This window comes from Coregonus lavaretus, assembly GCF_964263955.1.
Source record: "Coregonus lavaretus genome assembly, chromosome: 7".
Lineage (NCBI taxonomy): Eukaryota > Metazoa > Chordata > Actinopteri > Salmoniformes > Salmonidae > Coregonus > Coregonus lavaretus.
The window spans coordinates 26,986,093-27,001,849 of NC_139994.1; the positions used below are offsets into that span (position 1 = coordinate 26,986,093).

Here is a 15,757-nt window from a genome sequence, read left to right on the forward strand (position 1 = left end):
GAACATGCTGCCCGAAAAATGGCACACTGCTTGAATACGTTCTTTGTACACTTCAGACTTCAATGCCCTCAATTGTGTAACAGCCCCCTTTTCAGACAGGGAGATCCATCTGTGGTGTCTTCAGCCCAGGCTTTTAGGCTCAGCTCAGAAGTGCTGTGCAGTACATTGAGAACAGACCTCTGTTCAGCAGTGAACCCTCTACCCTGGATCATACCCCAGTTTCAAACTCGGAACACAAAGGCAAATATGAGACGACAGACTGGATTAGGTCTGATGAGTGGCGTGCGTGGGGAGAACTGTTCGGGAGTCTAGAGATGGTGGCCTAATGGTATATCTGTCAACAGCTATACAGCATGAATACCCTTTGCCTTGCGAATCAGGGTATTATGAGGAAAAGTGCAGGAGAGGGCATCTCTGGACACTGCCATAGCTGTGTCAAAGCAGTCGCTCACGTTGTGGTTTGATTCAGCCCAGTAAACAACTGTGAAAGTAAGGAACTTGTCTGTCGGCCCTGCATTAAAGACCAAAATTGGTTAAAGAAAACTGTGATAAATAAAAAAAGTATACCAGTTTAATTTAAGGACCAAAAAATTGACAGCTTTGCCATATAGATTGCAAAATAGTTGGGGAAGAGATTTTCGATGTACCAATTCCATGGCATATGATTTATGAATTGATACACAAAACGACGCCGGATTCAAAACTTTGTTATATTTATGGGGGATACAACCATCCCAGCTCTGCAGATTTTGCTGCGAAGAGACAGAATCATTAGATAATTTGTTTTGGTACTGTCCATATCGTGGTCAAAAGTTTTGAGAATGACACAAGTATTGGTCTTCACAAAGTTCGCTGCTTCAGTGTTATGATATATTTTTGTCAGACGTTACTATGGTATACTGAAGTATAATTACAAGCATTCCATAAGTGTCAAAGGCTTTTTATTGACAATTACATTTAGTTTATACAAAGAGTCAATATTTGCAGTGTTGACCCTTCTTTTTCAAGACCTCTGCAATCCGCCCTGGCATGCTGTCAATTAACTTCTGGGCCACATCCTGACTGATGGCAGCCCATTCTTGCATAATCAATGCTTGGAGTTTGTCAGAATTTGTGGGTTTTTGTTTGTCCACCCGCCTCTTGAGGATCGACCACAAGTTCTCAATGGGATTAAGGTCTGGGGAGTTTCCTGGCCATGGACCCAAAATGTCGATGTTTTGTTCCCCGAGCGACTTAGTTATCACTTTTGCCTTATGGCAAGGTGCTCCATCATGCTGGAAAAGGCATTGGTCGTCACCAAACGGTTCTTGGATGGTTGGGAGAAGTTGCTCTCGGAGGATGTGTTGGTACCATTCTTTATTCATGGCTGTGTTCTTAGGCAAAATTGTGAGTGAGCCCACTCCCTTGGCTGAGAAGCAACCCCACACATGAATGGTCTCAGGATGCTTTACTGTTGGCATGACACAGGACTGATGGTAGCACTCACCTTGTGTTCTCCGGACAATGTGTTTTACGGATGCCCCAAACAATCGGAAAGGGGATTCATCAGAGAAAATGACTTTACCCCAGTCCTCAGCAGTCCAATCCCTGTACCTTTTGCAGAATATCAGTCTGTCTCTGATGTTTTTCCTGGAGAGAAGTGGCTTCTTTGCTGCCCTTCTTGACACCAGGCCATCCTCCAAAAGTCTTCGCCTCACTGTGCATGCAGATGCACTCACACCTGCCTCCTGCCATTCCTGAGCAAGCTCTGCAATAATGGTGCCCCGATCCCGCAGCTGAATCAACTTTAGGAGAAGGTCCTGGCGCTTGCTGGACTTTCTTGGGCGCCCTGACGCCTTCTTCACAACAATTGAACCTCTCTCCTTGAAGTTCTTGATGATCCGATAAATGGTTGATTTAGGTGCAATTTTACTAGCAGCAATATCCTTTCCTGTGAAGCCCTTTTTGTGCAAAGCAATGATGACGGCACGTGTTTCCTTGCAGGTAACCATGGTTAACAGAGGAAGAACAATGATTTCAAGCACCACCCTCCTTTTAAAGCTTCCAGTCTGTTATTCTAACTCAATCAGCATGACAGAGTGATCTCCAGCCTTGTCCTCATCAACACTCTCACCTGTGTTAACGAGAGAATCACTTACATGATGGCAGCTGGTCCTTTAGTGGCAGGGCTGAAATGCAGTGGAAAAGTTTTTTGGGGATTAAGTTAATTTTCATGGCAAAGAGGGACTTTGCAATTAATTGCAATTCATCTGATCACTCTTCATGACATTCTGGAGTATATGCAAATTGCCATCATCAAAACTGAGGCAGCAGACTTTGTGAAAATTAGTATTTGTGTCATTCTCAAAACTTTTGACCACGTCTGTAGCTTGTTTTTGGTCGCAGGTTCAGGAATGGCTGAAGAATTGCAACATTTACCTGGAGCTAACTGCAAATAGCACTGCTGGGTGATTTGAAAAGTCATTGTCAATCGATCAATAGTATAATAATACTCTTAGCAAAAATGTTGATTTTTAATGTACAGTCTGTAGAAACTATGAGAATAGAAAGGTTCAGAACTTTTGTGAAACATCACTGCACAGTTGAAAAATATTGCAAATAGAAGTCAAAACTGGATGGTGTTCAGAGATAGGTGGGAGGGGTTGAGTGGAGCTGAAGGGTGGGACTAAAAATAACAAGATAACTAATGTAAAATATACTGTGTCTGTAAAATATATATAGGTTCAGAACTTTTGTGAAACAGCACAGTTGAAAAATATATGACAAATAGAAATCAAACTGGATGGTCTTCGGAGATAGATGGGAGGGGTTGAGGGTAGCTGAAGGATGGGACTAAAAATAATCAAAAGATAACTATTGTCAAATATACTGTGTCCGTAAAATGTACAGTACCAGTCAAAAGTTTGGACACCTACACATTCCAGGGTTTTTCTTTATTTTTTACATTGTATAATGATAGTGAAGACATCAAAACTATGAAATAACACATAGAGAATCATGTAGTAACCAAAAAAGTGTTAAACAAATAAAAATATATTTTAAATTTGAGATTCTTCAAAGTAGCCACCCTTTGCCTTGATGAAAGCTTTGCACACTCTTGGCATTCTCTCAACCAGCTTCATGAGGTAGTCACCTGGAATGCATTTCAATTAACAGGTGTGCGTTCTTAAAAGTTAATTTGTGGAATTTCTTTCCTTCTTAATGCGTTTGAGCCAATCAGTTGTGTTGTGACAAGGTAGGGGGGTATACAGAAGATAGCCCTATTTGGTAAAAGACCAAGTCCATATTATGACAAGAACAGCTCAAATAAGCAAAGAGAAACGACAGTCTATCATTACTTTAAGACAGTAACAAGGTAAGTCAATCCGTTTCTTCAAGTGCAGTCACAAACACCATCAAGTGCTATGATGAAAGTGGCTCTCATGAAGACCGCCACAGGAATGGAAGACCCAGAGTTACCTCTGCTGCAGAGGATAAGTTCATTACAGTTACCAGCCTCAGAAATTGCAGCCCAAATAAATGCTTCACAGAGTTCAAGTAAGACACATCTCAACATAAATTGTTCAGAGGGGACTGTGCTGCAAAGAAACCACTACTAAAGGACACCAATAAGAAGAAGAGACTTGCTTGGGCCAAGAAACACGAGCAATAGACATTAGACCGGTGGAAATCTGTCCTTTGGTCTGATGAGTCCAAATTAGAGATTTTTTGGTTCAAACAGCCGTGTCTTTGTGGGACGCAGAGTAGGTGAACGGATGATCTCCACATGTGTGGTTCCCACCGTGAAGCATGGAGGAGGAGGCGTGATGGTATGGGGGTACTTTGCTGGTGACACTGTCAGTGATTTATTTAGAATTCAAGGCACACTTAACCAGCATGGCTACCACAGCATTCTGCAGCGATACGCCATCCCATCTGGTTTGCGCTTAGTGGGACTATCATTTGTTTTTCAACAGGACAATGACCCAACACACCTCCAGGCTGTGTAAGGGCTATTTGACCAAGAAGGAGAGTGATGGAATGCTGCATCAGATGACCTGGTCTCCACAATCACCCGACCTCAACCCAATTGATGTGGTTTGGGATGAGTTTGACCACAGAGTGAAGGAAAAGCAGCCAACAAGTGCTCAGCATATGTGGGAACTCCTTCAAGACTGTTGGAAAAGCATTCCAGGTGAAGCCTGGTTGAGAGAATGCCAAGAGTGTGCAAAGCTGTCATCAAGGCAAAGGGTGACTACTTTGAAGAATCTCAAATATAACATATTTTTATTTGTTTAACAATATAATTTCTATTTATATATATACAGTGAGGGAAAAAAGTATTTGATCCCCTGCTGATTTTGTACGTTTGCCCACTGACAAAGAAATGATCAGTCTATAATTTTAATGGTAGGTTTATTGGAACAGTGAGAGACAGAATAACAAGAAAAAAATCCAGAAAATCGCATGTCAACAATGTTATAAATTGATTTGCATTTTAATTAGGGAAATAAGTATTTGACACCCTCTCAATCAGAAAGATTTCTGGCTCCCAGGTGTCTTTTATACAGGTAACGAGCTGAGATTAGGAGCACACACTTAAAGGGAGTGATCCTAATCTCAGCTTGTTACCTGTATAAAAGACACCTGTCCACAGAAGCAAGCAATCAATCAGATTCCAAACTCTCCACCATGGCCAAGACCAAAGAGCTCTCCAAGGATGTCAGGGACAAGATTGTATACCTACACAAGGCTGGAATGGGCTACAAGACCATCGCCAAGCAGCTTGGTGAGAAGGTGACAACAGTTGGTGCGATTATTCGCAAATGGAAGAAACACAAAAGCACTGTCAATCTCCCTTGGCCTGGGGCTCCATGCAAGATCTCACCTCGTAGAGTTGCAATGATCATGAGAACGGTGAGGAATCAGCCCAGAACTACACGGGAGAATCTTGTCAATGATCTCAAGGCAGCTGGGACCATAGTCACCAAGAAAACAATTGGTAACACACTACGCCGTGAAGGACTGAAATCCTGCAGCGCCCGCAAGGTCCCCCTGCTCAAGAAAGCACATATACAGAACCCTCTGAAGTTTGCCAATGAACATCTGAATGATTCAGAGGAGAACTGGGTGGAAGTGTTGTGGTCAGATGAGACCAAAATTTAGCTCTTTGGCATCAACTCAACTCGCCGTGTTTGGAGGAGGAGGAATGCTGCCTATGACCCCAAGAACACCATCCCCACAGTCAAACATGGAGGTGGAAACATTATACTTTGGGGGTGTTTTTCTGCTAAGGGGACAGGACAACTTCACCGCATCAAAGGGACGATGGACGGGGCCATGTACCGTCAAATCTTGGGTGAGAACTTCCTTCCCTCAGCCAGGGCATTGAAAATTGGTCGTGGATGGGTATTCCAGCATGACAATGACCCAAAACACACGGCCAAGGCAACAAAGGAGTGGCTCAAAAAGAAGCACATTAAGGTCCTGCAGTGGCCTAGCCAGTCTCCAGACCTTAATCCCATAGAAAATCTGTGGAGGGAGCTGAATGTTCAAGTTGCCAAACGTCAGCCTCAAAACATTAATGACTTGGAGAAGATCTGCAAAGAGGAGTGGAACAAAATCCCTCCTGAGATGTGTGCAAACCTGGTGGCCAACTACAAGAAACGTCTGACCTCTGTGATTGCCAACAAGGGTTTTGCCACCAAGTACTAAGTCATGTTTTGCAGAGGGGTCAAATACTTATTTCCCTCATTAAAATGCAAATCAATTTATAACATTTTTGACATGCGTTTTTCTGGATTTTTTTGTTGTTATTCTGTCTCTCACTGTTCAAATAAACCTACCATTAAAATTATAGACTGATCATGTCTTTGTCAGTGGGCAAACGTACAAAATCAGCAGGGGATCAAATACTTTTTTCCCTCACTGTATATATATATATAGACCAAAAAATATATATCAGGGATTTGAAATGATGCAGACAATTACATTGATGGAAGCCACAATCTATCTGCAATATTAAAGCTAATCTACCCCCTAAAAACAAAAAAAGAAAGAGAAAAAAAAGAACTCTGTGTTTTCTATTTGTCCCATATAGGCTACATAGTCATGTGAGGGCATTATCCCAGGTGGGGGCTATAGGGGATTAACTGGATTAAAAGATTGTGTGCACTGCAGACCGCTGTGCGACAGACGTTGAGAATGCTTTATTTGCAGCGTGCCGCCTCATGGGAGCAGGCAGCCAGGCGTTTTGATATGTAGGCCGACGCAGTGAGCAGGGACCTCAGGCTGCAGCAGCAGACGCGTGGGGTAGGTAGGTAGGGAGTGAGGGAGGGGAGAGGCATCCTTAGCATGACCCAGTGAGCACCAGACTGGTTTGCTCTCCTCGCTCACCCTCTGCTGCGTAATCGCTGAGAGAAAAGCAGGGCTGCGTCTGCATTAACACATGCCCTCATCTGTGCCGCCCTATACGGATTTACGTAGCACTGCCTGGATATGTATATCTGGGTCAGTAGAGAAAGGGTACTGTATTCTTGTCTATCTCATTGCTGGTTGTTGACACCCTTTCTTTTCTTTTTTCTTTTTCTTGCATATCTAATTTTATTTTCCCTCTCTCTTCCCCCCTCTCTCTGATTAGGATGGAAGCCCACAGTTGGTCACACCCTTGATTTGGATGGTTCTCTTTGATGGCCAAATATCAAGCAGGCTCCCATTGAGCAAGACAATACATCTTAGTGGGGATTTTCAGCCTGCCAACAAATTACATTTTGGGTAAATGTATCTCCAGTGAGGCCCAATGCCACACATACAGTACTGTCCTACATGAAAATGTAGCTGTTCCAATTCAGATTTTTCAGTTATGCCTCCTTAATCTAATTTGCCAACTGTGCAGTGGTATATTGACTGATATTGCCCCCCTCCCCAAAGAATTACACTGGACTTGTTACAGTGTGAAGCCATAATATAATTAAATATATGAAGACAATATAGGTTGACCGCAAAATGTACTTTACCTTTACCAATCCAGTCCCCTACACCAGGCTTTTCCAAAGTCTGTCCTGGGGCCTCCCCTGGGTGCACGTTTTGTTTTTTTCCCTAACACTACACAGCTGATTCAAATAATCAAAGCTTGATGATGAGTTGGTTATTTGAATCAGCTGTGTAGTGCTAGGGCAAAAAACAAAACATGCACCCGGGGGGGCCCCAGGACCGACTTTGGGAAACCCTGCCCTACCCCATGTCCATCATTGTAACACTGGTAGGACGAGTGATAACAATTTCAAGTATAGTCAAAGCTACTTAAATGTTTATACCATTCCACTCTGGCTTACCTTATTCAAAGTTGAATTAGAAAAACAATAACATTGCAAATAGCTCCACCTCCTGGAATAAAAAGACAGCCATAGCAGAATAATCTGAACCATACAGTATACCTCCGCATGGCTCATTCTTAATAAACCTAGCAGGTGGTATAAATACAACTGGATTGACAAATATTGCCATTTAATGATGTAAGGTTCAAATGACATTAAATCATATTTCCCTCAGACGAGTATTTTTTGCTGCGTAATGTCTATATTAAAATACTTCTGAAATGCCATGTCAGTTATGATACATTGTTGAATGCAAATGGATCAAGACTCAAGTTGAGTTTGTAGTAGATTGAACAACAATTGCACAGAAGTCAAAAATCAGGGGGCAGTGTTGTCCATTGGCAATGGATTTCCACACTTCTAATAACAAGCATGTCACAAACAAATGTATTGTCCAACTGTAAAACAAGTGGTAAATTGAGTGTTGTGGTTGATTTCAATGGCTAACAGAGTTAGTTGCAGTTTTCCTATAGCTCGACATTGACTACTGGAAATCAGTTTCTTCCCTGCAAAAGCACTGGTCTGAAACGAAATACATGTTCTTGGCAAAGTATTCATGAAAGTAAGATATAATAAATTAACTAATCCTACTTGTCAATTATTACAGCAATTAAGGATGGCAAAAGGCTTATACCATATTACAGAATTTATAAGGGTCCTTGCAAGTCATTACTGAAAACAGAGAACCAAAACGATAATTTACAATTCACCATCCTCTCATTGATTGTTCTTTGATGTATAGTTGCATATAAAAAGCTGTACATCCAGATTTGAGCATAGACCTACAAGATGAGGAAGATAAGCAGAGGAAGAAAAGTTAAAAAGGTTGACTAAAGTCAAATTGGCTCTCGTTTATAGGACAACCATACCAAGTGCTTGTAGTATCTTCACCCTATATCGTTGTCATTGTACACCTGAAACCTGTAATTTTTTTTGAAAAAGCACAACTATGCATTGAAAGTTACTTACTTTAGAAAAAACTGCCATCTGAAGCAAATTGTGAATTAACCTGTTTCATTTGTATTTTTATAACCCATTTATAACCTGTCTTCCACTCATAGCTTAAAAGACTGAGGTAATGTTTACTAAATCCTGAAGTACAGCATACATGCCTTTTTCATTTGGAAAGCTAACATACAAAGAAACCCAACATACAAAGAAACCCACCCAAAAAACTGAGCAGAATATTAACCTGGATTACTCCATATTTTGTCATTTAAGACTAACAAATAATTTGAATACATATAAAAACAGTTTTGTAGAACCAAAGCACTGGTTCCATTTAAAACATAATCCAAAAACAGATGGCACTGATTTAAGTAATATTCACAAAACTGTGAGGTTTTAAAAACCGTTCTGTCAGTACATCAAATAAAAAACACTGGGAAATTCCCTTGAACCTGGACACAATTTCACGATTTAAAAACATTTCAAAGTTATTACATAACCTACAAGAAAAAGGTGAGGTTTTACCTCATCAAAATGTCTTGGATTTAGTAAAGATAGCAAGGTAAAATATTATTTAAATGTCCCAGAAAACCAAATAGTATTTTCAACAAAGGTAATGTAAAACATACATATATATATATATATATACACACTGAACAAAAATATAAACCCAACAGGCAACAATTTCAATGTTTTTACTGAGTTACAGTTCATTTAAGGAAATCAGTCAATTGAAATAAATAAATTAGGCCCTAATCAATGGATTTCACATGACTGGGCAGGGGTGCAGCCCTGAGAGGGCATAGGCCCACCCACTGGGGAGCCAGGCCCAGCCAATCAGAATGAGTTTTTCCCCACAAGGGAAAAGGGTTTTATTACAGACAGAAATAATGCTCAGTTTCATCAGCTGTCTGGGTGGCTGGTCTCAGCTGTCTGGGTGGAGGTCCTGGGCTGGCGTGGTTACATGTGGTCTGCGGTTGTGACGTTAGAGGTGGCTTATAAATTAACATTCAATTATCTGCCAACAGCTCTGGTGGACATTCCTGCAGTCAGCATGTCAATTGCACCATCCCTCAAAACTTCAGACATCTGTGCCATTGTGTTGTGTGACAAAACTGCACATTTAAGTGCCCTTTTATTGTCCCCAGCACAAGGTGCACCTGTGTAATGATCATGCTGTTTAATCAGCTTCTTGTTATGCCACACCTATCATTTGGATGGATTATCTTGGCAAAGGAGAAATGCTCACTAACACGGATGTCAACAAATTTGTGCACAACATTTTAGAGAAATAAGACGGTTTTGCGCCCTCTCGGACTCATGCGGTGGAGGAGATCTTCGTGGGCTATACTCAGCCTTGTCTCAGGATAGTAAGTTGGTGGTCTGTTTATCTCTCTAGTGGTGTGGGGGCTGTGCTTTGGCAAAGTGGGTGGGTTATATCCTGCCTGGTTGGCCCTGTCCTGGGGTATCGTCAGACATGCCCACAGTGTCCCCCGACCCGACCCGACCCGACCCCGACCCCCCCCCCCCCCCCCCCCCCCCAGCCTTCAGTATCTATGCTGCAATAGTCTATGTGCCGGGGGACTAGGGTCAGTCTGTCATATCTGGTGAAATGTTCCTGTCTTATCTGGTGTCCTATGTGAACTTGAGTATGCTCCCTCTAATTCTCCCATCTCTCTGAGGACCTGAGCACTAGGACCATGCCTCAGGACTACCTGGCCTGATGACTCCTGGCTGTCTCCAGTCCACCTGGTCATGCTGCTGATCCAGTTTCTGCTGTTTTGCCTGTGGCTATAGAACCCTGACCTGTTCACCAGCTGTGCTACCTTGTCCCGGACCTGCTGTTTCTGACCCTCTCTCTCTCCCTCACCTGCTGTCTCGACCTCTGAACGCTTAGCCATGAAAAGCCAACTGACATTTACTCCTCTGAGGTGCAGACTTGTTGCACCCTCTACAACCACTGTGATTATTATTTGACCCTGCTGGTCATCTATGAACATCTTGTTGAACGATCTGGCCTTAATGGCCATGTACTGTTATAATCGCCACCCGGCACAGCCAGAAGAGGACTGGCCACCCATCAGAGCCTGGTTCCTCTCTAAGTTTCTTCCTAGGTTCCCGCCTTTCTAGGGAGTTTTTCTACATCTGCATTGCTTGCTGTTTGGGGTTTTAGGCTGGGTTTCTGTATAAGCACTTTGTGACATCTGCTGATGTAAAAAGGGCTTTATAAACACATTTGATTTGATGATTTGTGCATTTGGGAAATTTCTGGGATCTTTTATTTCCGCTCGTTGAAACATGGGACCAACCCTTCACATGTTGCGTTTATATTTTTGTTCAGTATATTATCCCTTGCTAAAATGATTTGGCATCATACATCTTCTCCTTTCTTTGTGTCTGGTTGGTCCACGCAGTATAACACCAAAACACTTTGTGCATTTCACCTGTGTTTTTCCATCTCTTCTCTTCCGCAGGCAAACAATGAGAATTCTGTGGGAGAAAAACAAAGTTGTAATTAAGAAAACATGAGATTTTCTTCTACTTAGTGTGCAAATTTCCTTACTGACGGTATAAAGAGGAAATCAAGGTCAAAATTAAATTCAGAGGAAAATCCAGGACACAGAAGGAACAAATGTTTTTACAATTAAGAAATGTACTCATTCTACCCATCCTTGTCATCATCACTCACCTGGACCTTTAATCACTGATCTTCTGATTCTGACTGTGATTGCTTGAAACGTTGAGGCTCTTCCGTGGTTTCATTGTCATTCGTTTCATCATCTTTGTTGTCGTCATGGTTTTCTTCATCAGTGACATCATCCCCTTGCTCTTTCACTTCCATCTCTGCCTCACTGTCACTGTGTGTCTCCTCTTTACCATCACTGAAAGGGTCAAGGCCCTTCTCTTCCCTCCTGCTGATCTCCGCAAACCAGTCCCGCACCTGCTCATAGCTCATACTGGACTTGGCCACCAGTTCATCCAAATCTTTCTCATTTAAGACCTTATGCTTGAGGTAGTGCTCCTTTAAAATCTCTTTACCCGTCTTGACTTTGATGGCAGGGGGTGTTTGTTTGCAGGGGTATGGCCGCCTCGTCCTCCTGGACCAACCACGAAAGCGTTTCCGTGGCTTCTTCTTCAGTTCACCTCCGTTCATTGCCTCGTTAACTTTTCCACTCTGATACAAGTAGTACCACTTCAGGTTGCTGTTCTTGCAGGCATACCGGGTGTCTCCAAACCAGTTAACGATGTAGGTTCTGGGTAACCCGCTCTCCTCTGCCATCTTGTCGTACTCTTCAGCAGAGGGCCACTGGGTACGAACAAAGGCGCTTTTCAGGACGTGGAGCTGCTCTGGGGTTTTCTTCATTATCTTTCGGCCACTGGATGGAGTCTGAGCCTCTTGCCCAGAGGAAGGCACTTTGACCCTTTCACTCTCTAGCTCCTCTGTGCCATCAGAGTCCACTGGCATTTTTCTCCTCTCAGAGAACCAGGCATCCACCTCTCGCCTGGTCAGTTTAGTCTCTATCCTCAACCTACTTAGCTCCTCATCGCTAGGTGTGTCAGACTTCTGGTAGCTGGCCTCCAAAAGCAGAAGCTGCTCCGAAGATTTTTCCTTGAACTTCTGAGGTGTGAAGTCAGGAAAGGCGTGGCGGAACTTGATTCGTGGATCATAGATGGGCCCTTGGGTTGTGAGAGAGGATTCACTGGCTTCGTCGCTGGAGTCGATCACAATGGCTGTGCTGCTGCTGCCGTCGTTACTGTTGGTGCTGACTGAAATGTTATTTAAGGCAACGCCGTGGTGGTCCTTTGAGTTGCGTTGGTTGTAACGTGTGTCGCTGAACCACTTCTTTATTGCTCTTTTGGTGAGGTTAGTGACCTTCATCAGCCGAGAGATTTCTGCCTCAGTGGCAAACTGTCTCCTTAGGTAACTGGCCTTCAGCTCTGCTAGCTGCTCCTTGGATTTTTTGGGTCGCGCTCCCAGGGGATCGGGACTGAGTGGAGAAGCCGTCTCAGAGGTGGAGGGTTCTGGCACCTTACTGACACTGGTTCTGGGGTTGGGGACCCCAGCTACAGCTAACGTGATGGGTGAGGCCACAGGGACAGCGTTGCCACCCCCTACCTGAGTCAAAACCATCCCTGGTTGCCCTACAATCTGACAAGTCTGAAAGATGGACTGCAGGCCATTGGCTGCCGTAGCAAAATTGGCTGGGATGACAGTGATGGTCTGTGGCACCGCCTGCACTGAGCCGTTGAACTTCTTCCTCCTGGCCTCCTCCACCTCCTCCGGGGTCCAGCTCACACCATGCTTCAGCCGCTGGGCAGAGAACCACACCTTTATCTGCTCCTCTGTGAACTTGGTTTGTGCTGCTAGACCCATGATCTCTGACACAGATGGGTAAGGGAACCTGTTGTAGGCGCTGACCAGAAGGACATTATTGTCCATGGCCCCATTGTATGTGGGGATACTACTGACTGGGATGAGGAGCTGAGTCTGGGAGGTCTGCTGATTCTGCAAGGCAGACAGAACTTGAGCCAATGTCCCTGGAGGGAGCATTGTGGTGGAGTTGGTAGTCTTTATTTGGAGCACGTTTGGGCTGTTCACCATTATGCTTTGCTGAATAGGTTGAATGGTCAGAGGGGTTGACACAGCCACTACAGTGGGGGTGACGGGAGGTGGGGCCACCTCCTCTGTCTCTTCTTCCCCATCACTCTCCACTTTAATTACACTATAATCTGCCATTTTGTGTGACCCTGTAAACTTCTTGGCCTCAGCCCTACTCTTGAGCTTCATGATTGGTGTCTTGCTTAGGGCAATACCCTTACAGGATGTGTCCTCATCCTCCTCAACAAAACTACCATCAAAGGTCAAGTCATTGACTCTCTGCTCAAAGATGGTTTGATTGTTGCGCTTCACCATGGTCCTGGTGAAATTGTCTTCTCCAGGGTGGTGGCGTGCATTATGCTCCAACAATGCATCATACCTCTTGGTGTGAAAGTCACATTCAACACACACATAAGATGAGTTTAGAACTATATTTGGGTGCTCAGTGTCCACATGCAAGGTAAACATATTGAGCTGTGAAGTCTGAAAGCTGCAGTACTTGCACTCATAACCTCCTTCTGCTGTACTCGAGTCCATAGTTTTAATGAAGTGGTCCATGGCCTGTGTGTCATCCTCACTCGGGTTACATTCAGTTGAGTTTTCCACAGGACAGTTAGCTGCCCCCTCCTCAGTCTCTTCGTCTCCCTCTGTAGTGACCTCCATGTCAGGGTCTGAATCCACCATTTCCATGGGAGGGAACATGCAAGGCGTTGTTGTTTTTCTTCTGCTCGCCATTGTGTCTTATCTGCGCTTGTGTAAATATATATATTTGTTGTTGTTTTTTAATCTAAATTTTAGTTCAGCACTTGTTGCTCCATGCAAATTACTTCAGGAGTTCAAACTTGAAAGTTGACTTATCCTTAAATCCTGCAAGAGATAGATCCATATTATGTGCACATAATTGAGAGAAAGGCATTCATGTTTAGACCTTGAATTTATCTACTAGAATATTTAAGAGGGGGGCCTCTACTGCAGTGTACTTTAACAGGTTGTTGTAGGTGTGGTGGGATATGTATAGAAAGTTTCATTTCACTAATACATTAGCAAGTCCCTAGATTGTTTCCACTACCATTACTAAACTCTACGCGCACAAATGATGCCAGTCTTCAAATAGCGCGAGCGATACACATTAACACCCTTAATAAGTGGCTGCTTATACTATATGCATTCTAGCCCAAAGCAAAAGGATTTGAGAAAACTGCAGGACAAGACATTTGATTTCTAAATCGATGTATTAAAAATGCTTCTGTATCGTATCATTAGTCTGCTAACTACCAGTTTGTTAACCAACTTGTCAGTCAGTCACACTGCAAATAATATTCATCTGTCACTTGTCCCCTTGTGCCAGTCACGAGTGTACGGTATTTTGCTGTTTTGGGGCGATGGGAGTATTTAGCAAAAAGTGGGAAATGATAGTCAAATCTTATTAATTGGAGCTATTACGTGTATGATTAACTTCTCATGGTGTTCATTTTATTACCTACCCGTGCAGAGAACTGTCGCTTACAAGCATCTTGCAACAACCAGTTAGCTTCCAATCTGAATGCTGATGTGCCGTCTTCCGCATTTGCCCAGTCGTTCCCTCCCCAACAAATGCACTGTCGACTCCGGCAGTGGCCCACAGGCGCAACGAGTCCATCTGTTGTTAACATAGACGTAGAGCAAAATAGTGAATGCGCCGAGATTCGGTTGGTTTTTCACTCCCTTTCCTTTTGCCTACAAACCGTCGCCTTGTTTGGTTTGTTCATGCATTTAAACCGGCCAAGATATAGACACCGATAGTTCATCGACTCTAACGATAGTCCTTCTTTTATTTCCTTCTTCTTCTTCTTCAGTTGGTTTTATCGGAGGTTGCCATTCAACGTTGTGGTGCATTACCGCCACCTGCTGTACTGGAGTGTGGGCCAGCCCCGTTGCTCTAAAAATATAAAAAATATGTAATACTATATCTAATTACGTTCTACTTAAAATACTCTTTAAACTAATTACTGTATCCCATTCTCCCTCATACTAGATCTCAGCCTCTCTCTTTCCCTCTGATACTGCCCACAATGTAGCAATCACAACTTCCTGTTGGATGCTTTCCTCACAAGTGTTATTTCAACCGGCTGTGTCCCACCCTTAATCTTGTAAAAAATAGCCTCCTCTCTTCTGTCCCTTTTTGCAGTCCTCCCCTCACCAACTTTCCTCTGTACTTGAAATAAATGCCTGCCCTTAGTATCTCTATTCCACTGCTCCTGCCATCTCTGCACCATCACTGTCCATTTCAGGCTTTTTGCCTCTGCCTTGCTCATTGAAACTACAACATCCCCACTACTAAGTGCTTGGTTTAGCCAGTACATCAACTGCCTCGTTCCCGTCCACCCCCACATAGGCTGGGACACAAGTAAATCTTATCTGTATACCCATCTGTCTAATCGTTCCATGGGTTTGTAGTACATCATAAAGCAGGTATTGTCTGCTACTTGAGCTAAAGGACTGCAGACTCATCAACACTGCACATGAATCAGAGCAATGTATTATGATTTTTTATTTCCAGAGCGTCATTACAAATGTTTTACGTCATCATGAAGCGACTTCCTCTATGAAAAGAAAAGCACCAGTGAGGAAGAGGTTCATTATAAAGATCATCTTTAAAATAACTGACCCCTTCTCAATTATCCTAAAGGCCCATAATAATTTATGTCAAATGTTGGAAAAGGAGGATAAAATTGCCCAATAATAAAGAAATCAAAGTCAAAATAGTGAATGTGCCGAGATTCGGTTGGTTTTTCACACCCTTTCCCTTTGCCTGCAAACCGTCGCCTTGCTTGGTTTGTTCATGCATTTAAACCGGCCTAGATATAGACACCGA

General features: G+C 43.3%; 1 protein-coding gene across 1 annotated transcript; it reads right to left on the reverse strand.

Annotated features, from left to right (window-relative positions):
* Positions 1–10,556: 10,556 nt before the first annotated feature.
* LOC311132024 (zinc fingers and homeoboxes protein 1-like) lies at positions 10,557–14,736 on the reverse strand. The gene is made up of 3 exons (XM_084165190.1): positions 14,388–14,736; positions 10,993–13,770; positions 10,557–10,793 (listed from the first exon to the last, which is right to left on the reverse strand). Exon 2 carries the CDS (start codon positions 13,636–13,638, stop codon positions 11,005–11,007), a length of 2,634 nt encoding a protein of 877 aa, XP_084021316.1. The 5' UTR covers positions 13,639–13,770; positions 14,388–14,736; the 3' UTR covers positions 10,557–10,793; positions 10,993–11,004.
* Positions 14,737–15,757: the final 1,021 nt, after the last annotated feature.

Bases quoted from the DNA above. Each gene is read 5' to 3' on its own strand.
- LOC311132024 (XM_084165190.1), bottom strand. From the start codon at position 13,638: ATGGCGAGCAGAAGAAAAACAACAACGCCTTGCATGTTCCCTCCCATG.